This window comes from Daldinia loculata (genome assembly GCF_022478755.1).
Source record: "Daldinia loculata strain CBS 113971 unplaced genomic scaffold F4817scaffold_7, whole genome shotgun sequence".
NCBI classification, from domain to species: domain Eukaryota; kingdom Fungi; phylum Ascomycota; class Sordariomycetes; order Xylariales; family Hypoxylaceae; genus Daldinia; species Daldinia loculata.
Window position 1 is genome coordinate 596250 of NW_026054861.1, and position 26047 is coordinate 622296.

The window sequence follows — 26047 nt, forward strand, 5'->3', positions numbered from 1 at the left end:
TATCTATTGCTTTTCTTACCCGTGCCAAGATATTCATGTCTCCAGATCAGAGCTGGTATTCAGATGCGAGACGTACGACCTTGGCGTACATATCGGAGTACAGCAGCAACACGGAATCCGGGTTAGGCCAATTACATTTTTGCTTTTCCTAAGCAATATCCAGGTTGCTAGGCCGCCACTCTCGTTCAGCTTCGTCTCCATCCCCCGATCTTCCACAGCCGATGTAGGACAAGCTGCGGTCGCCTACACATTTCGGGTATGCATAACGAAACGAGCGGTCTTGTCAGCTACGCCGAAACAAGCCATCCTTCCGAACATGGCTGATTTTCATGGATGCATGCATTTATAAGATGTAGTGAAACGATGTGTTATGGTCGCAAGTTATACACGTAAGTCGTAAGCTGAAATACGGGGTTGACATCGTCGACCAATAATCTACGACATGATTACTTCGTCCTATCTGGTTTGGTATTTGGACCTCATCCTTTCCATTTTAGTAGTCGGAAGCAGCTTACATACATCAATTAATCTAGAACACCGCTCTTAGCGATAGAATTTTCACCACTATCGTTTGACGGTGGCGTCTATTGCGTAGACGTCGGATATCGTGATGCTTATCCGAGTAGCCAACAAAAAAAAAAGTAACTCGGTGGCCTACCCGTTAAGCTCCTAAGTATGAGCGCGTGGCGTGGCTGAATCTGGGTCACTTTCGTATATATGGGCGTAGAAATACGATGCGGAGAAGCACCTAGTTTGAATTCTTGTGTCTGTAAGCTCTATTTCGGTTTTCACACTGAAAAATCTATATCACAGAATTGACCATGCCTTCCGACGAAAAGTACCAGGCTGGAGAGCATTACGGAGATGCAGAAAAAGAATCTACAAACTACTTTGCTGACCCTACGAAGATCGCGAAAGATATCTTGAAAGACGCTGTCGGCCTCGCGGGCAAGGTCACTATCCGAGATATTGTAAGCCTCATCGAGGAGTTAGTACAGGTTGGACAGCCCCTTGATGACAAGAAAGGGTATTGTTAGCCCCATAAAGCTTGGTATGAATATATCTAATACGTAATAGCAACACCGAGCTCTTGATTGGCATTTTGACCGCTCTCCCTTCCACGTCGAATGCTAGAGTCCAGCTTACCAACAAGCTCATTGACACCCTTTGGGATAATCTTCAGCACCCACCACTGAGCTATCTCGGGGGTGATGTTAGGTACGAGGTTGTTGGCTCTTCAAAGTCATCTAGCTCGCAAAATACAGTACCTAAGCCTGGCGATGCCATCGAGTTCAAGGCACCAGACAGCGATGTTATACTACGTGAGCAGATTCCGCTTGCTCCTGACGGCCTCCACCATTATCGGACGCCTGATGGGAGTTATAACAATCCTATACAGCCAAACCTAGGCAGGGCAGGCGCTCCTTATGCCAAGTCGGTGAGAAACACGAAGCGTCTTGCCGGCGTCAGGCCTGATCCTGGTCTGCTATTTGACCTTTTGATGGCACGCGATGATGAACACTTCAAAGAGAGCCCGGCTGGTATCTCAGCCATGTTTTATTATCACGCAACTATCATTATCCACGACATCTTCCGAACAAGCCGTACGGATATGAACATATCGGATACCTCGTCGTATCTCGACCTAGCACCCCTTTATGGCTCTTCTCTCAAGGATCAACTAGAGATTCGCACCATGAAGGAGGGTAAACTGAAGCCCGATACCTTCCACGAGAAGCGGCTGCTTGGTCAGCCTGCGGGCGTTAATGTCATGCTGGTCCTTTACAGCCGCTTCCACAATTACGTTGCAGACATTCTACTAAAGATCAACGAAAATGGGCGCTTCACGCTAGAGTGCCGGCCTGATGCTAGCCCAGAAGACAAGGCCTGTGCTATCGCTAAGCAAGATCATGACCTCTTCAACACAGCTCGCCTGATCACTGGTGGGCTGTATATCAATATATCTTTGCATGACTACCTGAGAGCCATTACAAATACGCACCACTCCAACAGCGACTGGACCCTAGATCCGCGTGTCCAGATCGACAAGCAATTTGACGGCGAGGGCACACCGCGCGGCGTTGGCAACCAAGTCAGCGCCGAATTTAACCTGCTATACAGGTTCCATTCATGCATTTCTAAGAAAGATGAGCGTTGGATAAATGACTTCTTCCTAAAGCTCTTCCCAGGCCGTGAACCGAGTGAGCTAGAGAACGTCAGCTGGACGGAGCTCGGCCAAGCTTTGCTTACCTTTGAGAATAATACTCCCAAAGACCCGAGTCTTCGTACCTTCGACGGCCTAGAGCGTCAAGCGGATGGTACATTCAAGGACGAGGATCTCGTGCGAATCCTCAAGGAAGCCATGGATGACCCCGCTGGCGTCTTTGGCGCACGCACGATCCCCAAGGCCCTCAAGGTCGTCGAAGTCCTAGGAATTATCCAAGGCCGCAAGTGGCAAGTTGCATCTCTAAACGAGTTCCGCGAATTCTTTGGGCTGAAGAAGTGGGATAAGTTCACCGACATCAACTCCGACCCGGAAATCGCCAATCTCCTGGAGAAGCTATACGCAGACCCCGACATGGTAGAGCTCTATCCGGGACTCATGATCGAAGATATCAAACCCGTCCGGAACACGGGCTGCGGCATCCAGCCGACGTATTCACTGGGCCGCGCTGTGCTGTCTGACGCAGTCACCCTTGTGCGCTCGGATAGGTTCAATACACTTGACTATAACGTCTCCAACCTAACAAGCTGGGGTTACAATGAAGTACAGCAAGATAATAAGACCTTAGGAGGGTCTATGGCATGTGAGTAGTTTCTTAAGTTCAATCCCTTTGCTTCATATCCTGCCTCTGCCTCGGGGGCAAGTCAGACCCATCAGACCCATCTAAGAGTTACCATCCTTACGATATATCTATATATCTATTAGATGTCTCACTTGAAGAAGCTGCTAAGCCTTAGCACTATAGATAAACTAATCCAGCGCGGTCTTCCCGGCTGGTTCCCTTACAACTCAGTAGCCGTTATGCAACCCTTCTACACGAAGAAGGCCAACACGGCCATTGCCAAAGAACTCGGCACTATCGACCAATATACCCAGAACGATCCACAGCCACCCCGGAAACCTGTTGTGCTCCTCACCAGCTCAGCCATCGAGCAAGTCCTCAGCAAGCACACAGAATTCCTCATCCCCTGGGCCTCGCCCCTCAACGATCTGTTCCTAGGCAAGAAGGACATCAGCTGGTACATGTTAGCCGGTGACAAGCCGGAAAATGAAGCCAACCGCACCAATATGCTCAAGGCGATGAGTAAAGTCCCCGATATCAGCGGTGCTATTCAGAGGTTCGTCGAGAGCGCGGGTTCGAAGCTCATCCAGAAGGAGACGTTCCAGCTCAAGAAGGGCCTCAACCAGATCGATTTGATCCGCGACGTCGCCGTGCCGCTCAACGCACAGCTGCTTGCCGATCTATTCTACTTCGACCTCAAGACTGACGAGAACCCGAACGGCTCGCTTGGTGCCGCGGAGCTGTACGAACATCTACTGGATATCCGTATCTGGGGCGTCAATAACAACGACCCCGGACAGGCTTGGAATCGCCGCCGCAAGGCGCAGGAAAGCGCTAAGATCATTATTGATACCACGAGGAAGCTTGTCGATGATGTCGCTCGTTCGCAGCACATCTTGCTTCTCTCGGTGGTTTCGGACACGATAGGGCGGAAGGCCAGTCTTAAGCAGGGCTCCCTGCGTTCTTGCGGTTATAAACTTGTCGAACAGCTCTTGGATCATGATAATGCCGAGAGAGTGACTGACATACTATGGCTTACTGCCTTTGGTGGAATTGGAGTTGTTGTTACGGTGGTAAGTTACCTACAGCCACCTCCCCAACCTATATTGCGCCCGCTAATATATCCCCCTAATTACAGTTCTACGAGATTATGGAGTTCTTCCTACGCAAAGAGAACGCGTCCATCTGGGCGGAGATCCAGGCCCTCGCGCAGAAAAACGACAACGATACCATTCGCGCCTATGTCCTCGAGGCTCAGCGCCTCACGACCACACAGCGCACCATGCGTGTCGCAACTAAGGCGGATGAACTCGAGGGAAAGAAGATTCAGCCGGGTAACTATGTCATCTTGCTGCTCGTAAGTGTGCTCCTATCTAGCTCTGCCCCCCTTCCCCTTTTCTATCTCTCTATTTCCTCAAGTCAGAACTAAAAAAAAATACTAACCACACCATCACTAATTAGGGCGAAGCCGGCCGCAACCCCTCCGATGTCCCCAACCCGTCCAAATTCGACCCGAAGCGTGAACGCGGCCCCGTGTCGCCGTTCAGCTACGGGCAGCACGAGTGTCTGATGACGCACCTGATCCCGATCTTCCTCGCGGGCTTGGTCAAGCTCGCGGCTGATCTGAAACAACTACGCCCCGCGCCGGGACAGATGGGCCAGGTCAAGACGATTCAAGTCGGCGCCGATAAGGCGTATCTGAATGATAGTTGGTCGTATTTGGGCTTTGATGCTAGCAGTACGTTTCTCCGTCTCCTATTCTTACCCCTTTCTTTACCACTGCCTTGCTACGGAGGTATAGGTATAGTTGCTATTTAGAGTGATATAATTATGCATGTCATGTTACTCCATGTTACGATGGGATTACATTGTTGGCGAAATAGGAGTAAGTTGTACTTCTGCTAACATTCCAACAGCATGGAAGCTTCACTTCGACGGCCACGGACAGGGCGGCTTCGAGGGCGAGAGACAGCCTACTGCGGCGATGGAGCTGCAGGAGTATTACCACAGGATCCAGAAGGCTAAGGATCAGTTGTTGGGTTAAGAACCGAATCTAGGTACTAAGTAAGGAAACATATACTGGAATAGGTAGCTTAAATTGTGAGGAAGCTAGTTTGAAGAATGGAGACAAAGTCTGCGTCATGAGATAAGAAAATTAGGATGCACTCATTAATAAAAGATGTGTCGCAATTACGCCTTATATTGTGACAATGACAAGATGTGATTCTAGTATAACTTGCAATTTTTCGTTGTAAAGTCATGTTAGTGAGACCATCCAGTTTGCAAGAATCACCAAACAACACACCTGGCCCCCCCTATCTTCTCAAAGGATACCTAACTTATCGAATGATCAAACCAAAACTAGGAGTCGAATTTAGATGTAAATAGGTACCAATCTAATTATGCTATTCCTCATATATTCTTGCAATATTCATTAATAACATTCACATAATACACACGTCTAATTCAACAATCACGTCGAATCAGTTACTCAACAACTAGCAGTTCATCTCAACCAACAAGTCTCATTCAACGCTAGGTATCAAATCCCATTGCCAGCACGTCGCGGCAGAAGATAAGGTATATCCACAAGAAGCGGGGGATCTAGATCTCGACCGCGTCAACCAAACATGTCCAAGAATCTAACTAGTCAAACCCAACCCCCCAGCAAAAATATTTTCCAATTGCCCGCGGACTCCCCTGCCGCGGCGCCTCCCAAAAAAAAGCCTCGATATTTTCGTGAGCAAAAATTTTGCAAATCTGATTCGCGTGTCGTCTTGGTCGTGTATCTCTTGGCTCCAAACCTCTCCCTCCTACCAAAGCTTCCTCCGCTGAGAAGATGTTTTAAACCCCTTTCTTCCCGGACCTCATCCGGCATCTCGCTCTCGCCAAGGAAAGAAAAGCTCCAAGCCGCCAGTCGCAGGCATTGTTCGCAAAATGGGGTATAGTGAGAAGGTAAAAAGGTGCGTAGCTCAAGAACGATATCCAAGGCAAGACTTGAGATTATCAGTTAAGAGATAAATAATAAACACTACTGAATAAATGATTCGTTATATAAAACCAGCTCCAGTCAGAGACCGGAGCTGTAAAATGTACGGAGATAAGTGCGTATATAGTTGTACCAATATGGTAGGATATATCGACAATTCCGGTAGCGATACGGAGTCCGCACCGCAACGATGACCAATGACGTACTAGCCAGGGTAGAAACGTCAAAGCTTTTAGTTACTGGTCGAGATATATAGGTGAAATGAAAAAGATTCGTGTCGTAACCAACGTGCTTAACCGCCTGATTAGTTTAAAGTAGGTAGGTAGCGGCCACAAAAGCAACAATCAGGCCTGCAACGGCAGCGCCACCTTGTCGCTGACCTGCGGCTTCATTCTTGTTTGAATCACCCGAAACGTCTCCTTCATCGGTAGGAATGGGAACGGGAGTCGAGGAAGGCGGGCTTCGGGTAAAGCTGGAAATCGATGTTGCATTTTCCTGGAAGACACCACCTCTGTATGCCGAAGCACTTGTGCTACTTGCCTGGCTTGAAGTTGTCGCATAACTGCTGGTAACGAAGCTACTGCTTGTCGATATGCTAATTACCGACGAACTTGATGATGAAGAAGAAGAAGAAGAGGAGGAGGAGGAGGAGGAGGAGGAGGTTGACGTGGAACTGATTGTCGAAGAAGTTGAAGAAGTTGAAGAAGTCGAAGTTGACGTCGTTGTCGGCGGCGCAGAGCTTGATGTAGAAGTGCTCGACGTGCTAGACGCCTGAGTGGAAGTGGGCTCGGACGAAGACGTAGCTTGCGAAGAACTTGATGGTTCAGCATCCCCTCCCGAGCCATCCAGGTTAAAAACAACGATGTTAGCTTTAGTGCCCTTAGGTACTGTCACAACGCAGAAGTCTGAGCCACCAGCGCCAGATGCTTTGTTATCGCTCCGAACACCAGACCCGTCAACTTCGCATTTTGCTCCGTTGCAGCCTCCTTCCGGGCATTCCACTCTAAGACCAAAGTTTGGTTTCGTATCAAAAAGTGCCGAGTCTTGCCACACCGGATTTATTCCGAGTTTGACGAATGTCTCTCCGTCTCCGACGGTATTCGCTCCGGCAACGTACGGAGACCAATTACCAATGGGCTTCGATTCGTCACCCCAATGGCATCCTTCATCGGCGCTAACACCGGGAGCATTGATATAGTAACTATGTATGTTAGCTAATAATATCAACTCAATCGAGGCAATACTTACTGAGCTGCGGTCGAGTCCCAATAAGACATGTCCGGAACAGCTAGAGTGGCGGTGTCGAGGACATCGGTAGGAATGATCATATCTTCGTAGCCTGGGAGGCAAGTCTGGCAGAAAGAAACAACCTTCCCAGCTTTGTTTACAGCTTCCACCGCACCGGTACCGTCTACACACCAGTCCTTGTTCTTAAAAGGAACCTCAATTTCACCATCATCGTTGCAATAAACACCACCATACTACGACAGGTTAGCTAGTGGCCACAACGAGACTCTAGGATAATAAATACTCACAGTTGATTCAGGGAAAGTGTAATGTGTGCCCGGTTTCCATTGCGCCATGACTTTGCCAGGAGGGCAAGCGATAGGGCACCAAGTGCCCGAGACGCACTCTTGATCGGGGGCTAGGGCCCAGCCACCGTTCATCCCAGACGGAGTGACAGCAAATAGACCCTTATCTTCTGGGAATTGGCACTTCTTCTTGCCATCTCGCGACACGAGCGCGGAGCTATTTCGTTGGCTGTATTTTGGGTTGTAGGCATTTTGAATGCCAACATGGCTATGGTTGTGACTGTGACCGTGCTTCTTCTCTAGGTGCAGATGGTGATGGCGATGCTGAGCGGTGGCAGCGCATTGTTGAGCATTCAAGAGGAATACTGCCGACCCAACGGCGGCTTGTATCGTTGTGATCTTCATGGTTCCTAGTAATGATTTTGGTGTCAAACAAGTATATGCTCCAAATTAGTGAAGCTAAAGGCAGATGCCCCTCTACTAGCGCAGCGACTGATCAACGACGAGATCAACAATCACGACGACGATCGATCGGTATGTCCTTAAGCCTTAAGTCTGGTCGCGGGATGCGCAAAAAAAAAAACTGGGCTTTGCGATTGATAAGACTTCGTAAGTCTTGAACGAATCGAATGTTTGTATTTACTTCAAAAGAGTGACGGTGAGACGAATCTCCACGATAATGACCGACAATAAACAAGAAAAGGAGAGAACGAGCGAAGAGGAAGCCAAATAAGGAGTGACTTGGACCGCGATGCACGAAAAGACGGAGAAACGACGACTCCAGCAAAGGAGAAGGAGAGACAGCGGAGACGCAAACGGGGCGGACGGGGGGTGTAAGTGGTAAGAGAGGAAAACAGGAGATGGGGGCGCATTGGGCAGGTGAGCAGGGCTCTCTCTAGAGTCTAGAGGCTTTGCTAGTGAGTACCTAGCGAGTAGCGCAATCTACCACCGCTACCATTGGCCGGTACCCCCGAAGCTTATTGAAATTTCTTGAAAGGCTAGCCAATGGCAGGCCACTAAGATAAATGAACTAAATGCAGGTACGGATCCACTTCCCAAATCTGGACGGGTGGAGACCATGCAACTACCGGAACGCTCTGTCGAAATTTCCCATTCTCATCAATCTCTCAATTTTTCCCCAAGATCACCTATCAATTCTACCAATGCTCTCAACCTGACGGGCCGTACACTAATGCAGGAACCAATGCGAAAAGACGGTGCGCGATTTGATCGACATGAGTCGGCAGAAATCCGAAGGCGTCCACGGCGCAACACCCAGGGATAACTATTAAGACGATAGAATGATATAGACATGGTGCCAATGTACCAACGAACGATGCTGATTAGGTACTAGTTGCAACTACATGGGGCCATTTTCTGCAATAGATCAACAGCTCCTGACTAGGGCTCAAGGAAACCCAAACTTCTCCCTATTCGTACGTGTTCTTCGAAGTGAGAGTCCACGTAGAACGCCAGCACTGATTCTTTTTTATTTCTTCTGGATGTAACCTCGCGCGCAACGCACGCGTCTTGATGTGATCTTGGATCTGTATGGCCCAAATCAAGGAACTGGCGTTAAGGCGCGAAAACGCTACCTAGTATATGTATCTTTATATTGCAACGCTGCAATGTGCGTTGGACTACTTGCGTAAATTACATAGTAGCTCTCGACATCCTCCCGGCTAGGATTTGGCGGAATAAAAAAGCTGGCATGCGGCTTACTACACCGTTACACTACAATACGTACCTAGTAGCTAACTTGAAGTCCAACGCGAATCCATGCAGGAAACATGCAAGCTACAGCTACGGCATGGGTCTCACGTGAAGATTCAATCGCCTCGACCAAAACTGGATGTAATCCTCCGGAAGGATTTTAGTCCCTTGACTAAATATATTATCTACCTCGTAGTACTTACAACATTCTCACCTTCAACATTCATCTCACATTACATTTCCTTTACACGACCTCTTCAATACATCAATTGCGCATTTGAAGAATAGGTAATCGACCACCAAGGACATTCTAACATATGCAAACTACAGTCATTGCTAAGCTCATCAATAAATACTCAGAACCATGGTGCTGTTTAACTCTACTAACCGCATAGAAGTAAGCTCGCTACCAGCTCGTACAAGCAAAGGTAAGGGCTGATACATTTTTGTGACAAGATCTGAAAGAACCGTAGTGAGATCTTGAGCACGTGCAATTTTCAGTGGGAAAGTAATTAAACGTTATCTTCCAAAAGGTTAGCGTTATGGAGCTGTATAATTGTCAGTGCTGATCTCCAGTTTAAGGCTTAATGAGGCGCCGAGACAGTATTCATACAAAAGAGCGGTATCGTAAAGATGCGTCTAGTTAAATTAACCTGATCTGATGAGGTTCAATTCTATACAGTTGTAGATAGGTGAACTAACAAGTTAGTTAGACTAACTAGTTATAATTAACTCAAATTCAGAATTGTTTCTCGTTCAACTGCTAGTAAATACTACTTACAAGGACAAATCTCAAGAAGTCAAACTACCTCTCATAAGCAAGTTTTTATTAGCCTAAACTAGCTGTGATCACATAATGTTTAAGGCTTTACCAATTACTAAAGTTTAATTATATTAATAGATTTGATGATGAGTTTTATACCACATGGTTTACATTAACCAATTAACATATGCTCAAAATTTGGTGTACCCTCAAAATTCGTAAACCTCATTCTGTTCTCTTATAAAACCTGACATCAAAGAAAACAAGGAAATGAGAGTTAAAATAAAAATGAAAACCGCAATGTTTCTAGTTATCTATTCTTCGATCGATACGATCAAAACAGCTATCTCGTCGTATCTTTGGAGCCTGAGAGCGCGCCAAGCCAACGCAGCTAGCATTCAAAGTAAGCACCAAATCGCAAAGCACATGTCGTCCGCGATTGGTTCGTTAGACGTCATACCCAGCCCTACATACACACGTGTATTACTAACATTTGTTAGCGCTGTTGATATTTTTGTCTTTTCCGCTACGCCTCCCGCCGCGTCCAATCATGTGCGTTCCCGGTAGCCTACCGTAGACCCGGGCCCGGGAACTTGGCAAGCCGGTCTTGCTCCGCCTTGCGGAACGTTCAGCTTCCATAAGGGAGAGGCTGTCATCTGCTAAAGTCTAATAATACGCGAGGGATGTTATTGGTTTACTCGCTTGAGGTTTGCTGGTTATGACTTTGAAGGGAGATAGATATAAAGACTTGAGCAAACTTCACGATGGAAGTATTTTCTTATCATCGCCATCGACTATAAAACCAACCCGAAGCTTTCCATTTACTATTATTCTATTTTCCTTATTTCATTAGCTCTACTCCTATCCTACTTAATACGAGCACAGGTATTCTCTAAGACTACCTAATCTTCTCTTAACTACCAAATCGTCTTAACCACCCTAATACCATCATAATGTTCAAGACCAGCACCATCGCAGCCATCTTGGCTTTCTGCGCCATTGCCTCGGCCGCACCGGCTAACAGGCGCGATGAATCGCACTGGGCCAGGACAGACTCAGGTTCTCATACGACCCCGAGCGTCCACGGAACTGCGACTGGCTGGGCACCTCACGAGACTTCTTCTAGCTCGCACTACCACACCTCGTTGAGCTATTTTCAAACTAGCTCCAACACAGAGGAAACTATAGCAGCTGCTACGGGTGATATTCCAGCACCCACCGGCTCCACAGCCAATGCCGGAAGTCCTGCCACGCCAACGGGCCTAAGCAAAGTCCAGCAGATCCTACTTTCGGACACTCGCGCCGATGCTATCAACAACATTCTCAAAGACGACGCCGACTTCGTGTTCGACTTCAACAAAGCGCGGAAATTCGGTCCGGGCAAGGGCGGCGAGGTCGTCCTAGCCACCCGCAAGGCTTTTCCAGCTCTAACCGGCACCGGCATCGGCATGGCCGTTGGTTTCCTCGGCCCTTGCGGCTTTAACACTCCCCACGTCCACAACCGCGCCACGGAGCTCCTCATCGTGACGAAGGGCAAGGTCATGTCGGAAATGGTCGTAGAGAACGGCGTTGAGAATGCGGACAAGAAGCCTCGCGATATCATGAACACCATCGAAGAACTGCGTGCGTACCTCCCACAACCATCCCCCTTTCCTAAGATCTTAGAGTTAAAACGCACTCACTAACTCCTATTAATAGAGGCGACCCCTTACTACATGGGCGCCCTCCACACGCAATTCAACCCCACCTGCGACGACGTAACGTTCATCGCGCCCCTGTCGAGCGAGGACTTTGGCGTCAACACCATGGCCCAGGCTTACTTCGCCCTAGAGGACGACACGATCCGTGCCGCGGCCGGCAATCACATCGACGGCGCTGATGTTGATAAGTTCCGGGGAATCATTAGCACTAATGTTGCTCTTGGTGTTGAGCAGTGTCTGAAGACTTGTGGGATTGCTAAGCGTTGAGTGAGGAGATGCGGTCAAGGATGAGGATAAGGGGGTATCGGGAGAAGGTATTGCATATGAGTTTTAATATATAGACTAATGTGATATATGTGGAATTTGAAGGGGGGAATGGTGCATACTTTGGGTAGATGGGAGGGTATGGGGCGGTCGGTGAAGGGGGTACGAGCATTGGTTCGGAGGTTTGGGAGCGTTGATTTGCATTTTCATTCACTTTGAATTATGATTACTATAATATGCCTTAACTATAATGAGAGTGGTAATTTAACATATTCCCGTTATATAAAATGTAATCAAGGCCACAAGTACATAGAGGTAGTTCTGCAATGTTAACATTTGCATCTAACTTTAGTAATCTCATGTAAGGGGGTTGATTGTAAACCGCGAGACGGCTGTCTTGTGCTACGTCGAACTAATTAGAATATAAGGATATTAAGAGCCCGGAGGCTTTAGATGCTTATGTCTATAGTTAATTATTGTAAGATTCCTATCACTGCCGGCTTGTACCTGGTAGGTAACTAAGCAATTGTATAAGCCTCCATGTGAGAATAAGGGGGACATGGAGGAGTCCGCCTTAGCCAGAAACGACTTATGGGAATTGAAAAATTCTAGCATGGTTGTTGTTAGTTTGGTGGTGGTGAAGCATGAATGAAAAAGTGTATATAATCATTTACTATGTTCTTGGGTAAGAGTTCATGAGTGTGGGACATCGCTTCGAGATAAGTTATAAATGAAGTTCCTAATAACTAGGAAAGACTAGAACTTACTTTAGGCCCGTTTCTCTTGCTATAGTAATTAAGCTATGTAGCCTTAGAGGTTTCATACAATGTTATATCCTTATAAATTTAACGAGGGCATCTCTTAGAATATTACTTTATATCTCATCTCATTATAAAGCCATATCAGTACAATATATAATACATTTTTACTTTGACAGTTTATTAGCTCTTAAAGTTGAATACTATTATATGACATAATTGTTCCTAGGATTCATTTTCGGCTCACGAGGGCATAACAAGGTAATACCTATATCTAATCAAAAAAGCTGTATTTTAACCTCTTAATAACATTTTTATAAAGCTACACTGTTATCACATGTTTTAAAATTAGCCTAACGACATCAGATTTAGCTTCTTTAAAGAACAAGATTTTATAGCTTGTCATATCGCATTTCCTTCACAAATCTTAACTCAAAATCTTCTTCTATCATTTTCACCTCTTCGTATCAGCAACAGCCCACTTCGCCTCCGATCTAGCCATCTCTTAGAATTTATAAACGCAAACATCCATTGTTAGTAAGGCCCGGAAGCAAGTGCTAACTTTCGGACCCTCCCGGACCTACAGCGGAGATACAAGATGTGCAAGAAATTCTCCTACTCCAGCTATGATTGGCCAATCCGACGGTGATAGATCCGCTCTTGGCACCCTCCCGACGAGCGTTGGGCGGGTTCCAGACTACTTACTCGATCTAATCTGGGCCTGATGTCCGGACTAGGCAGGTCGGTGGGAGCGTGGGTGGAGGTTCTTCGCCCTACTAGATATACTCGCAGCGTAATGGAAATGCGCCGACGAATCGTCTAGCCGTCCCGTACGCGGCTGTCGCTAGCGATTTGTTCGCTACCCGGGTTAGCTCTATACGCTGCATCTGCTGCAACCCTGCGAGGAGCGAGGAGCGAGGAGCGGGGCTGCGCGCTGCTTGTAGGGAAGTTCAAATACTCCAAAGTGACTCTTCCCACCACCAGCTTTGCTTCTCTTCTTCGAAGCTCGTCGGATTGATGCTCTCCTGATTTGGTGCGCTTGAAGTCCTATCTCTTAAGATAATAGGAAATATAGCAAATATAGCCTGGACTCACCATGCAGTTAAAGACGCTTTTACTCTCGTCGGCGACTCTGCCGCTCGCAACGAGCGAGACTGTCCTCGGCGTCTACATCTTCCATCGCCATGGAGATCGGACTCCTAAAAGTCTCGCGCCCACCAACTTGACTGCGTTGGGCGCCGACCAGGTCTTTCAGTCCGGCAGCTATTACCGCAGCAAATACGTCGCACCCGATGCCAGCTCGCCCATCATCGGCTTGAGCAACGACATCGCCGTGCCCACACAGCTAAGCGTCGTCTCCCCCGCGGACTCCGTGCTCCAGAGCTCCGCGATGGCTTTTCTCCAGGGCGTCTATCCACCTGCCGGCGACAACGGCGTGTCCATACTGGCCAACAAGTCCGAGGTCCAGGCTCCGCTCGGCGGGTACCAGTATATCCCCGTCGGCGTATCGTCAACCGCCTCCTCGAACCCCAACTCGGAGAACAACGAGTGGCTACAGGGCGGCTCCGGCTGCGGCAACGCCATGGTGAGCTCCAACAACTACTTCCAATCGACCGAGTTCGTCAGCACGCTAGACCGCACCCGGTCTTTCTACAGCGGTCTTCTGCCCGTTATCAACGGCACCTTCAGCGCCAGCCAGGCCAACTTCAAGAACGCGTACACCATCTTCGATCTGATCAACGTGGCTACCATCCACAACCAGACCATCCCGTCTGAGAATCTGCTTACGGACGACACTTTGTTCGAGCTTAGGACCCTTGCCGACGCTCACGAGTGGAACCTAGCCTACAACAGCAGCGACCCGATCCGCGCCGTTGCCGGTGCCACTCTCGCCGCGCAGATCCTGCAGCAGCTCAACTCCACGCTGACCAGCCGCAGCAAGACCCCCGTCGGCATCCAATTCGGCGCCTACGCGTCCTTCATGTCCTTCTTCGGACTCGCACAGCTCGACAAGCTATCCGCCGACTTCACCGGCGTAGTCGACTACGCGTCGTCCATCGTCTTCGAGCTCGTCACCAACGCCAGCACGGCCTCCTACCCCAGCCTCGACGACGTGTCCGTCCGCTTCCTGGTGGCGAACGGCTCTGCCGCCCAGAACACGCCCCGCGAGTTCCCGCTGTTTGGACAGAAACAGTCCCCGCTCCCGTGGAACGATTTCGCAGCTGAGATCAACAAGTTTGCCATCGGTGATACGGCGGCGTGGTGCCAAGCCTGTGGAAACACGACGGGTATCTGTGCGAGTGCAGCGTCTTCGTCGGATGATTCTAATAGTGATAACGACAATGGTGCGGCGGCCACCACGTCTGGTAACAGCATTTCGCTCCCCGTTGCTGGTGTCATCGGCGCTTTGGTCACACTTGTCGTAATTCTCGGCGTTGAAGGCCTTGTGTATGCTCTCGCGGGCCTGAAGCTCGTTAAGAAGTCGGCTCTGGCTGCTGGCGCTGGTACTGGAACTGCTGGTGTTGCGGGTGGTGCTGCGGCGGCGGGTTCAAAGGCTTAGAGCTACGTAAGATATTGATGGGGAAGAGGATTGTTTACGATGATACCAAATATTGTTTGATGAGCGACGATGTATGATGATAGCGCTCTATATCCGACGTTTCAAATACGGATTTGCAATTTAATAAATATGAAAATAATATGGTATTGTTTATATGATTACTAGTTATATAAATCAAGAGATATTCTTAATACTTGTCACTGGCCTTCGTGACTACAGTAGCTTTATTAAGTCATATTTATACATTGATGAGTAACCTAACTTACCTATGTATTTCAGTGTTCTTATTAATTAGAGAGTAGTCTCACAAGCCTTACATTATAAGAGTGTTGGCTCGAAAGTTCTAAGGTATCTCCAACAGGGGTTTAAAAGGGGCTTCTACTCTGATTTAATAGGTACCCCTTATATCAAGTATAATGTTCAGTCCCCGAGTGGCTATGTTGATCCCACTCCAACCGTACAAAGCCGTTACTCCAATAAATAACACTTGTATCGCCGTGCACACATATATCGGATTCCTCATGCAATCTCTAAACACCCTCATCTATCGTAAGATAATAAACAGCCAAGTACTTATTACCCCTATCCTCAAAACCTCACAACGGTAACCCTCCCATTACCATCCTCACCAACAACCCACCTCTCATCCCCCGCTATCTTCCCCCGTCCCATCAGCTCCCACCACATCTCATCCGGAAACCTAACCTCCGCCACCAAATCTCCTTCCCCTTCCCCCTCCCCTACCCCCGTCAATATATCCCGCTCCTCCAGCATACTAATCTTCGGCAGAACAAAACTCGACAGCGCCTCCATGATAAAACACTGCCGCGCCACAACCCTCACCCCCGCGCGCGCATCCACCGCATCGCTCACCGTCAAATACGGGAACTCCTCGTGCCGCCAGCACGGCGCCCACCCCGGCCACAGCTGTCCCTCCTCAGTGCCAGGCAGGCGGGCACGACCCAGGATCCGGGCTAGCGAGCCCGCCCGCGGGCAGAAACTCATGTGCACGTCGCCGTCGGCGCAGCACTCGTCGAACCACCGGGGCCCGGTGCCGGAAAACGGGATCCCCGTGCACCGCACCTGGTGGTGCCGCGGCGGCGACAGACTGGCGTGCTGTCCCGCCAGCCAGCGGTGTTCTTCCTCGTGCACGTACACGTTCGCCTCGTCGAGGCGGATTTCCCTTATCGAGGGCGTGTATCGCTGGCGCAAGCCCAGGAACTCGAGATCCCGCCGCGAGAACCTCTTGACGAGGGCTGGCCCGTCAGGAATAAGCTTGTTGGCCCCAGCCATATCCAGCGATGGGCGGTACGTCGACGGCTGCGAAATATTCCACACGGTAAGCTCTTCGCGTGGGTCGATGAGCCACGGCGATCGGTCTGGCTGCCACAAGTACAGCGCGTAATGCGTCGCCGTGTGTGCCGAGAAGAACCGGTCGTTGTCGTCTAGCGGTAAGTCTAGGGTAATAATCTTCCACTCGCAGCGGAATATGATATCCCACTCAACCCGGCCCTCGTTCGAATCCTCTCCCCCGCGCCGTCGTCGGACATCAAACGCCGTCGCAAAATGCCGATGCGACATCTCCGGCGTATCCAACGAATACACCCCAGACACCTTGCACCACTCAAACACCAGCACCCCCTCGCCAAGTCTCAGTCTGCGAACAATTCTACCCTTCGTATCGAACGGGACATCGAACAGCCGCCTCGTCTCGAGATCATACGCGACCCAGCGCCGCGACACCACCTCCTGGTACACCAACAACCCCTCATCAACAGACCAGGTCGCATCCGGGTACTGAAAAGGCGCCGTATGGTCATCCCACCTCAACCACCTATCCCAAGGCGGGACGCCCTGGAACCCCGCCGTGCCCTCGCGCACAACATCGATTTTCTCGACGAGCCGCGGTTTCGCAGCGCGAAGATAGAAATACCGTCGCGCTACGTCGGCAAACACGCGCGCCCAGTCCGGTTTCAGACCGACGTCCCCGGTGCGCATCTCGCGCGAGCGCGGGAAGTGGCGCGTCATGAAGTGATGGGACGCGATGGCGTCTTTGAATGCGGCATGCCAGGCGCGGCTGACGCGACGGCAGAGGATGATGTCTTGCGGGGTGAGGAACTGGGCTATGATGACGAAGAGGTCTAGGGGGAGGTCTATTAGGTCTTTGGCCTTGGATGTGGTGTTAATGCCGACGCTGACATCAATTCCATTACCGTTACTATTGCCACTTCCACTTCCATTTCCATTTCCATATTTGATTAAACTAGGATTCTCAGGCTGAGAGGTAAAAATGTTTTCCATTGTCCTGGTTATAAGTAAAGTTTGATGTACGAATCGGAGGGGAAGGAGCAAATAATGGGTACCCCAAGTACGTCAGTGCCTTAGTTAACTCCGGTAAGATCCGGCGGAGGAGGTGGAGACCGTGCGGCCGGCTATGACTTACCCCATTTTCCGGTGCACCGCCGACTTATACGGTTTATACAGAAATTACATGTAACGGGCTGTACATATTCGAGTCATGGGCATATTTTAGAATCATCATAATATTCCTATGTTAAAGTGTGAGAAATTGTAATTAGATGGATTTTCGATGAGGGCCTATGATTTAAGTACCTCTTACACGTTCACCTGCCTAGCTTAAATATTTATGAGCCCGTACGAAAGCTCTCATTTCATTCCGCGATAATATGGTCTCTTTAAATTATATCACATATTAATGCTCATAATTCTCACAAATTTATCAGCAGCGCAAAGACCATAACTCATCCTCCCATTGAAGCACGTAAATAACACTACCTATATACAGATTGTTTGCTTGCTCATAACCCTCCAAATCCATGCACCCATTAGCTATGCGTAGGCATAGCAACATCCGCCTTCTGAGAAATAGCATCCGCGCTCGACCACAGCGCCGTAACCGTCTTCTGCTGCGTGTAAAAGACAATCCCCGGTCGTCCGTAGAACGTATTCGCACCGCCTCCCGCAACACTCTTCTTGTTTCCGGTAAACGAGAACATTGGTAATGGCACCGGGATCGGGACGTTGATACCGACCTGGCCGGCCTCGATGTTGCGCCGGAACGTCTCGGCCGTCGCGCCTGAGCGTGTGAAGATAGCCGTGCCGTTGCCGTATTCGTTCTGGTTGATCAGGTCGATCGCCTCGTCGAGCGTGTCTACGTTTAGGCAAACTAACACCGGGCCGAAGATCTCTTCCTTATAGCACTTCATATCCTTGGTAACGTTTGTGATGATGGTGGGGCCGACCCAGTTGCCGTTCGGGTACTTCTCCGGCTTGAAGCCTCGCCCATCTAGGAGGATTGTAGCGCCCTCCTCTTCGGCGCTGGCGATAAGGCTTTCGATTCTCGCCTTGCTCTGTGGCGTGATGACGGGGCCCAAGTCGGCACCCTCTTCAAAGCCGCCGTTGACTTGGAGTTTCTTGGCGCTCTCCGCCAGTTCAATTAGCCACTCCTTCGTCTCGCCCACCATAACTAGCGTGCTGAGAGCCATACACCGTTGACCGGCGGCACCGAAAGCAGCTCCCACGATGGCGTTGAGGAACTGATTCTTGTTGCAGTCCGGCATGACGGCGGCGTGGTTCTTGGCGCCTAGGTTGGCCTGCACTCTCTTGCCGTTGGCGGATCCCCTACTGAAGATGTACTCGCCGGCCTTGTTTCCGCCGACAAAGCTGATCGCCTTGATCTCCGGGGCGTCTAGGAGGAAGTTTACGGTATCGTGAGCTCCGTGGACTACGTTGACTACACCCTCGGGGAAGCCGGCCTCCTTCGCCAGCTCAACTAAGATCATAGCCGCTCCAGGATCTCTCTCGGAAGGCTTTAGGACAACGGTGTTGCCGGTTACCGTGGCAATCGGGATACACCATAAGGGAATCATAGCAGGGAAGTCTGTTAGTCAATGCTATTAGCAAAAACTACCCATATAATAACGATTCGATATTATATTGGCACATACTAAAAGGGCAAATGGCAGCAACAACACCCAACGGCTCCCTGTAAGATCTCGTCTCCATATCCTTGGCAACTTCAAGCACCTCGCCCTTGAGATACTCCGGGGCACCGCACGCGGCCTCTGCCACCTGCAGCCCACGTAGGACGTCACCTCTAGCATCTACAAAGGTCTTGCCCTGTTCGAGGGTGATGCTCGCGGCAAGACGGTCCCAGTTCTCGCGGATCAAGCTGACGTACTTGAACATGATCTGCTGGCGAGCAAGCACGCTCTTAGCCTTCCATTCGGGGAACGCGCGCTGGGCACTATCCACAGCAGCCTGGAGCTCTGCATTCGTGAGTTGCGGGACACGAGTGACGAGGTTATTCGTAGCCGGATCGTGCAGCTCGATGAACTTGTCCGTCTGGCTGGGCCGGAACTCGTTATCCACAAAATACGGCGTATCCGTCGGCTTCTCTATCTTCTCGTGTGTCGTAGGGTAGCTCGTAGCCGTCGAGGCCAAGGCGCTCATGGGACGGAGCTGCTTAGCCATGACGGCTAGACGGGAGGTGGTCGCCGCTCTCGACGACATTCTGAGGGTGGCGGGGGACGATGATAGAGAAGAGGAGAATCGACGAATAGCAATACGGCCGGCGCTGGTAGCAATGCCTCGTGTTCGTATGAGACGGTGCATAGTGAAGACAAGATCAACTTTTAGCAATAGAAAGAAAAGACAAAACCCCTTTTCTACATAAGCCCTTGGGCATAAGTATTAGCCATTGGCATCAATGCATACGTTTCGTTCCCCAGAAGGGGCAACGCTCGGGATGGGGTACATATGTAGGTACATGTAGGTATTTGAGCTAACAATGGATTGTTGTAGGTACTACGGAATAGGTACCCAGCTATTACATATTATCGGTGTGGGGTATTGCCGTCGGCATGGGGTAGCGTTATCGGGATCGTCATAAACCCGAGGCTTTACTGGCTTATTGGCTTATTATTCCCATAAAAGGTTCAATTGGGCAAGAGGGGTAGCTCCCTATCTTTGCCCGTTTCTTACCGCTAAGCCGAACCCCCGAGCACCGGACGTATACTGCTTGTATATCATCTCTGGTAAGCTAGCTGGGCACTATTACGTTATAGCGGTGATAAGCACACGAAGCTCTATTTCCGTCCCTTACGTAGAACCTACTTAGATAACTCATCTTTAGTAGTTAACAGCTTATTCATGACTTGAGACAACTCATATCAAAAGCTCCGTTATTGAAGCCGAGTAGGGACTAGTATTCCCCGCATAACCTAGGACATCTTGAAGTTTGAAGTTTGTTGACTACCTACCGGTAGACTAGCTCGAATCAGCCTATCACGTCTCTATCCTACCCAATATACTATGTAAGACGACGTGTTTTTGCACCCGCACCTGTGGTGCAACACCGATGACTATCGAAACAATACAGTAAGGAGTATAATCATATCCACGCACCCGAATCTGGTTATTTGGTTGCTCAGTTGCTCAGTTGCTCTCGAAGCTGTACTTGAGCCAACCCCCGAGAGCCCGTAAGCTCTCCCATCGCACATTCTCGTCGGAATCCTGCATGAGCTCCATGATGCGACTCTTTAATCCCAGTTTCTCTAGTTGGTGTCTCTTCTCTGGTACTTCCTTGACTAGACAGCCGACGTCGTTGCAAGCGATTGCCAGCACCGCCTTGTCGTTCTCCCATGGCTTATTCATGATCTCCGCCAATTTTCGTGGAATTTCGCCGTTCTCAAACTCTAGAATCTTTCGTGCGTTCTCAGCCCAGAAGGCTTGATGGCGGTGAGGTGGTGACCATCTTAGATGTCCAGTCTGAACCTCTGCGACGTACTCGTCGAATGTGGTCTTGGTCTTCTGATACTCTTCTAGCATCTCCTTCAGCTTTTCCAAGTCCTCCTGCAAGTCCGGGTCTGTAAGATGACGGCCGCTAAAGTTTTGAAGTAGCGCGGGAAGTCTCGCTAGAACTGCCGTAGGGAGAAGCGTGGAAGGATTACCTTCGAGAAGGTTATACAGCGTAGATAGAAGAAGGCGCGTAGTCTTCTCCTTTGGCGAGAGCCGTAGTAACTGAGTATATAAAAGAATGATGTCGTATTCGCTATGCACATGTTAGTTGCCATCGTTTGTACTCCAAAAAGGGACTTCGTACTCATCCAGGTCGTTACCGATATCTTCTGCCTCGAAACTTAGCTGCCAAAGTACTAGCAGGACATGATATAGCAGCTGCAGCCCGACTCCACCACTAATGCCCTCGAAACCACCGCTCCTGGTCGTAGTGTTGCCGCTCCATAGACTAGCGGAAGACTCTCCACCAACGCCCGCAGCTTTTCGAAGAATCTCGATTAAAGGAGCAACTGTCTCGCTTCTTTGCTTCCAGAAGAGTTGTCTGGATGATTGTCCGTATAGGAGAGAGGAGTATTCCATGACTGCGATATCTTGCAATCCTGCATCATTCGAGTTCTTTACTAAACCGCAGAGGTAGCTTAGAATTAAAGGTAAGGCGTGTTCCGTCGACGCGGAATCGTCTTTAGAGTTAGCCATAAGGGTAGTAAGGACGGTAGAGGTGAGCAGAGGGACGGTATCCTCGGAATTATTCGAGCGCGCAAGAAGAGGTAGGAGATGTTGATACGGGTCCGGATCTCTAAATAGTGCTTTCGCGAGCGCCGGGACGCCTAAACGATGTTAATACGACTAAATCATCGATTGATGATTGATGACTGATGACTGGTGATACAGAGGGAAATGGACGCACCTTCGAGAAGATCGCTCAATAAGACCAAGATGTATTGAACAACATCGGAACGTTTGCTCGCCGACTCGAGAACGCCTGTCGTGCCCGGTCCTCCAACAAACAATATCCGGTAACCGTCAAGATCGGCCTCGACCACTTGTTTTCGTTGTTCTCTTTTTACTTTATCGACTGCTTTAATCTTGGCCAATTGGGCCTCGGTGATGGTGCCTGCTCTAACTGCGCCATCCCAGGGAATCGGTCGCTGACGAATGTTGTTTTGGACCGAAGCAAGGTAAGGAGGGGGATCGAGCGACATGATGGAAATTATAGTCGTTTAAAGGGGGCTTATAGAATTTGGTGGGTTTGTCCAAGTCGGAAAATTCGAGCCGGAAGCGAGCTCGAGTCGGGAATGTGGTAGCGTTGCTGATATTGGAGCTCCCTGGAATAGTATGTAGAAGATGAGGTAAGGTAGCACAAGGCTTCCGAGCTCCAGGACGGTTTAACGTTTAAAGGCTGAAGCTGGTCCCATGCGCCTTTTGCACCGTTGCAATAAGCTATGGCTTAAGTGGGTCTGCCGTCATAGGCACATGCGACTTGAATTGAACTTATGTACCTTAGGTACGTACCTCCAGGAAGCACACTTCACTCTTACAACTTATTAGCTAGCAACCCTTAAATATCGACTTTGAGGTACGGATATTCGTTAACAATAACAGGTACCTGTGTATAACTCGGAAGTTGACTTATAGTAGCATTAAGCAAAGGCCACATATCCGCAGCAGACCTCATAGCAAATAGATGCTCTATCGACGATCTAGACAGACGTCTGTCCCGAGATGATCAAGGAATATCGATTTTCTGTTGTATCGTTTTTGAGGCTCGTTTCATTGAGCTTACGAGTAGTGTTAAATGACTCATAAATCATGGAGGAGCACAGTTTTATGGGCCGCAAGGCGCACCAATTTGGTACGCCCTTTTTGTAGAGCCCAGACCTACTCGCCACGAAGATCAGATTCGTAGCGCGGAGCTCCTAGAAACCCTACTCGGCTTTGAAATGTTCTCTACCAAGCTCTGCAATTTCTACGAAAAACTTGGCGACTTCCACGAGAGTGGGGGTATGCCACGACCATCGGGATGGTAGACATGACTTTCTATATGAATCTCAAGACTGGGGAAATGACAGACACAAAACCGGGCCTATATCGTGGCGAGGATGGCCCAAGTAGTTTATACGATAGGAAGGGCAAGAGCAAGGCCACTGAGAATCCAAGTGATGCAGCAGAAAGGATACACCAAATGCTTTTAATCGTCACCCCTCTGACGAACTCAGTTACTTCAGACGTTAGGGGCTCTGTTGCCGGTGATGGCCATAACGTATTGGTGGTCTTTGACGATACCGACACCACAGATGAGTTTGCTCACACATTGAACGGCGTTAGCCTGCAACAAATGGCAATTAACAAAGTTATGATCCACACCACATTCGAGTGCGATATTTTTCCCGGATTAAAAGCGTTCGTGGACAAGACGGGAGACATCATCCGAAAGAGCTGGAGTAGTCTACCTCCGAGAGCGGATGTAACCCTCCAAGAAATGATACACGAATTCATTAATAGAGATAGCATTGAAAAGCTGAAGGCATTCATCGAAGTAACCGACATGGTCGATACAGAGGACTATCTTGAGTCGACTCCGTATCCACTAGTGAATCTCATGAGACCACTCCATGACGCGATCATGCGAGATAACTTCGAGCGTTTCGGGGAGTTGGTTGAAAACTCTGATATCGAGAGAGAGAACAGGGTGGGTTATACTCCCCTACAGCTGGCAGTTATGCTTGACCGGTTTGATATGGCGAGTATCCTCCTGGCCCATGGAGCCAATACGGACAAAGAACTTCTTGACATAGGTACCTATACTACCTCTTCACTGTAGTGTCCTAGAAGAAAATTTCCGAATGACAGAACTCCTTCTTGAGTCTGGCGTAGACCTAAATAGCAAAGCGCCAAACGGAGCTCTCTCTTTGCAACTCAGCGAAAACCCAGAAATGATTATGCTGTTGGTACAGAGAGGGGCGGATATTAAGCTGGCAAGACAGGCCAAATTGGAGCAGATGGCAGCTCAAGACTGCCAGAAAAGTCGCGATGTATTAATGCAATATACAACTTTAAATATCAACTCGGAGAGCCACGCGGAGAGCCACGCGGAGAGCAGCTCAGCGTCCCACGACGAGGCACAAAAGGGCGATACAGAAACATCCTTCCATGCCTCAACTGTTCAGAGGACGATCCAGATTCACCATCATGCGCATAAGGGAACTGCAGTAAGTTTAGGAAGAGATTATCGAACGGTTAATTGAAATATGTTTCAACTTAAATATATTTCCTTACGTATTTCAGTCTTCATGTTGTCTTTTTCTTAACAGTTCTTCGTTGTTGGATTGGGTTTGATACACTGTCACAGTGACAGACTCAACTATGGCTTTTAGTCTCTTATATCTGAGTGGTTAGCTATCTGTGTTGGGTTGGTCTAAGGAACGCTGGATGTTTGTGATATTGAATGCTTACTTATCGGACATCTCTCTAGGGCAACTTTTTATTCTGAGAGGCATGAAAATGTACTAGTTTGGCATGTTTACTTTAAGGCCACTTGCTTAGGTAAATAAACGTGAGTTCTTATATACTGGAACGGTCGGTAATTCCAGCCGACTTACCTCTATTGTCCAGCCATTGTACTGGAATAATGCTACTCGAGCTTGGCAACGTGATGCTTAACATTCTCTATGGCTGTGGTGATTCCCGCCAATATAAATATCGGTGTAGGAGTGTCTTTCAGAGTACTATGCTATCCCATCCTCTGTTTCCTCCTTACCCACACTTCTTGGTCCTCTCCATCTTTCTCACTGCCTGCTGTGTTCTGTGTACCGGAACTGGGGCGTAGCTGGACTTCCCATATCCCCAACTTATAGTTGGCACGGTCTGCTCTCCCAGAGAACAAGTCAAAAGACCAGCCGTGCTTCGGACAGGTAATCCCAGTACTCAATGCAATGCCAAAGTCCTCGATATCGAACGGAGTACCCTCGGACAGAGGATACGATGAATGTGGACACCGCTAGTCCAACCATTGGTCACCACCTTCTCACATAACATAGTACCTCTATAAAGCATACAAAGTCAAATGTAGGTATTATAACTCACGTTATTGATGGCGTGGATCTTGCCCTTGTATTTAAACACAAGTACTTGATCCCGCAGACCTCCCTCAGGACGGAATATTGAGTCGCCCTCAATTTGACGGGCCTGAGAGCTGTCACTGGCAGGCACGTGGAAGACTTTGCAGCCAGGGGCTGAGTTCTGCTCTGCGCAAGAACGGGGTTCAGATAGAATAGTACTGCCCGAGTCGGTGATGTCAGGGAAAGAAGAGGTTAGGCCGACGTAGAACCATGCATCACCTTTTCGAGATGGGGCTGAGAATGGTGATGCCATAGCTACTGGTCTCTTGCATGTTCCTCTAGAGAGAAAATGAACACCTGGGGATAATAATAATAGCCACTTGGATTTTGCAGGCGTGATAAATGGTGACTAAGAAAAAAGTCGTAGGGGAAGAGATAACGCTCAAGTCGAAACTGATAAGAAATTGTCCGAAGACTGGTAATTACCTGTGCTTTAACTAAAAATAGTCTACTTAAAGATGACTCCAAGGTCTTTACGACATTTAAAGTCGTTGATATAAAATCGATCTCGACAGTTTACTCCGCTGCTCCGACGAAAAAAGAATTGCATCATCGATAACTTTTCTCCTTATATGTGCATAATAAGGGTCCATCTTGTGGGAATTTGTCACTTTCTCCTCTTACAACCGCCTTTGAAGCAAAATAGGTTTAATGTCAGGGGCTAGGTGTGAGCAGCATGTACGTAGATCGTGGGGTATATCCATAGAAAGCAGTTCGTGTTTAAAAGTAAGGCTTCAGCGGTGACGCCCATCATCCAAGCAATGGGATTTCTTCCATACGACTTGAGACCTTCGGTGACGGGCTAATCCAGGAACGTGGACCATCAGTTAACCAACTGAAGGGGAATTCTCAAGACCCTGCACACCTTTAGCAGCTTAGGACTTGTGACATTTGTAGGTGAAGTGGGGTGATAAGACTGGGCTACCCCGTCCAAGCTACCTGATAGGCTAAAACACCCTTGTCAGGTTACTTATCGGGTCATGTACCTACCTGGGCATACCTAATCGATTGTCGCTGTTACGACGGGCACGGACCAACGTCAAT

The 26047-nt window shown here is 49.0% G+C and overlaps 9 protein-coding genes across 9 annotated transcripts; 4 read left to right on the top strand and 5 right to left on the bottom strand.

Moving 5' to 3' along the window:
* Window positions 1–821: 821 nt before the first annotated feature.
* On the top strand, window positions 822–4830 carry F4817DRAFT_312873 (heme peroxidase; the record flags this gene model as incomplete). The annotated part of the gene is made up of 6 exons (XM_049300177.1): window positions 822–1027; window positions 1078–2807; window positions 2970–3859; window positions 3925–4143; window positions 4248–4524; window positions 4703–4830. 6 exons carry the CDS (start codon window positions 822–824, stop codon window positions 4828–4830), a joined length of 3450 nt encoding a protein of 1149 aa, XP_049162234.1.
* Window positions 4831–5874: 1044 nt separating this feature from the next.
* Window positions 5875–7831, bottom strand: F4817DRAFT_262839 (uncharacterized protein). Its single transcript, XM_049299320.1, has 3 exons — window positions 7311–7831; window positions 7024–7256; window positions 5875–6976 (listed from the first exon to the last, which is right to left on the bottom strand). The coding sequence occupies exons 1-3, from the start codon at window positions 7710–7712 to the stop codon at window positions 6085–6087; spliced, it is 1527 nt and encodes a 508-aa protein (XP_049162235.1). The 5' UTR covers window positions 7713–7831; the 3' UTR covers window positions 5875–6084.
* Window positions 7832–10267: 2436 nt separating this feature from the next.
* Window positions 10268–11911, top strand: F4817DRAFT_327956 (RmlC-like cupin domain-containing protein). The gene is made up of 2 exons (XM_049302100.1): window positions 10268–11406; window positions 11482–11911. The coding sequence occupies exons 1-2, from the start codon at window positions 10737–10739 to the stop codon at window positions 11748–11750; spliced, it is 939 nt and encodes a 312-aa protein (XP_049162236.1). The 5' UTR covers window positions 10268–10736; the 3' UTR covers window positions 11751–11911.
* A 1307-nt stretch (window positions 11912–13218) lies between these two features.
* Window positions 13219–15258, top strand: F4817DRAFT_327957 (phosphoglycerate mutase-like protein). The gene has a single exon (XM_049302101.1). The coding sequence runs from the start codon at window positions 13602–13604 to the stop codon at window positions 15063–15065; it is 1464 nt and encodes a 487-aa protein (XP_049162237.1). The 5' UTR covers window positions 13219–13601; the 3' UTR covers window positions 15066–15258.
* A 62-nt stretch (window positions 15259–15320) lies between these two features.
* On the bottom strand, window positions 15321–17789 carry F4817DRAFT_368599 (uncharacterized protein; the record flags this gene model as incomplete). Its single annotated transcript, XM_049307257.1, has 2 exons — window positions 15321–17283; window positions 17776–17789. 2 exons carry the CDS (start codon window positions 17787–17789, stop codon window positions 15654–15656), a joined length of 1644 nt encoding a protein of 547 aa, XP_049162238.1. The 3' UTR covers window positions 15321–15653.
* Window positions 17790–17911: 122 nt separating this feature from the next.
* Window positions 17912–19559, bottom strand: F4817DRAFT_356776 (Methylmalonate-semialdehyde dehydrogenase; the record flags this gene model as incomplete). The annotated part of the gene is made up of 2 exons (XM_049305837.1): window positions 17912–18966; window positions 19034–19559. The coding sequence occupies 2 exons, from the start codon at window positions 19557–19559 to the stop codon at window positions 17912–17914; spliced, it is 1581 nt and encodes a 526-aa protein (XP_049162239.1).
* A 605-nt stretch (window positions 19560–20164) lies between these two features.
* On the bottom strand, window positions 20165–22297 carry F4817DRAFT_327961 (ARM repeat-containing protein). The gene is made up of 3 exons (XM_049302102.1): window positions 21793–22297; window positions 21190–21712; window positions 20165–21138 (listed from the first exon to the last, which is right to left on the bottom strand). Exons 1-3 carry the CDS (start codon window positions 22085–22087, stop codon window positions 20523–20525), a joined length of 1434 nt encoding a protein of 477 aa, XP_049162240.1. The 5' UTR covers window positions 22088–22297; the 3' UTR covers window positions 20165–20522.
* Window positions 22298–22914: 617 nt separating this feature from the next.
* F4817DRAFT_368601 (uncharacterized protein) lies at window positions 22915–24828 on the top strand (the record flags this gene model as incomplete). The annotated part of the gene is made up of 2 exons (XM_049307258.1): window positions 22915–23680; window positions 23736–24828. 2 exons carry the CDS (start codon window positions 22915–22917, stop codon window positions 24128–24130), a joined length of 1161 nt encoding a protein of 386 aa, XP_049162241.1. The 3' UTR covers window positions 24131–24828.
* F4817DRAFT_312881 (uncharacterized protein) lies at window positions 24616–25256 on the bottom strand (the record flags this gene model as incomplete). The annotated part of the gene is made up of 2 exons (XM_049300178.1): window positions 24616–24882; window positions 24969–25256. The coding sequence occupies 2 exons, from the start codon at window positions 25254–25256 to the stop codon at window positions 24616–24618; spliced, it is 555 nt and encodes a 184-aa protein (XP_049162242.1).
* Window positions 25257–26047: the final 791 nt, after the last annotated feature.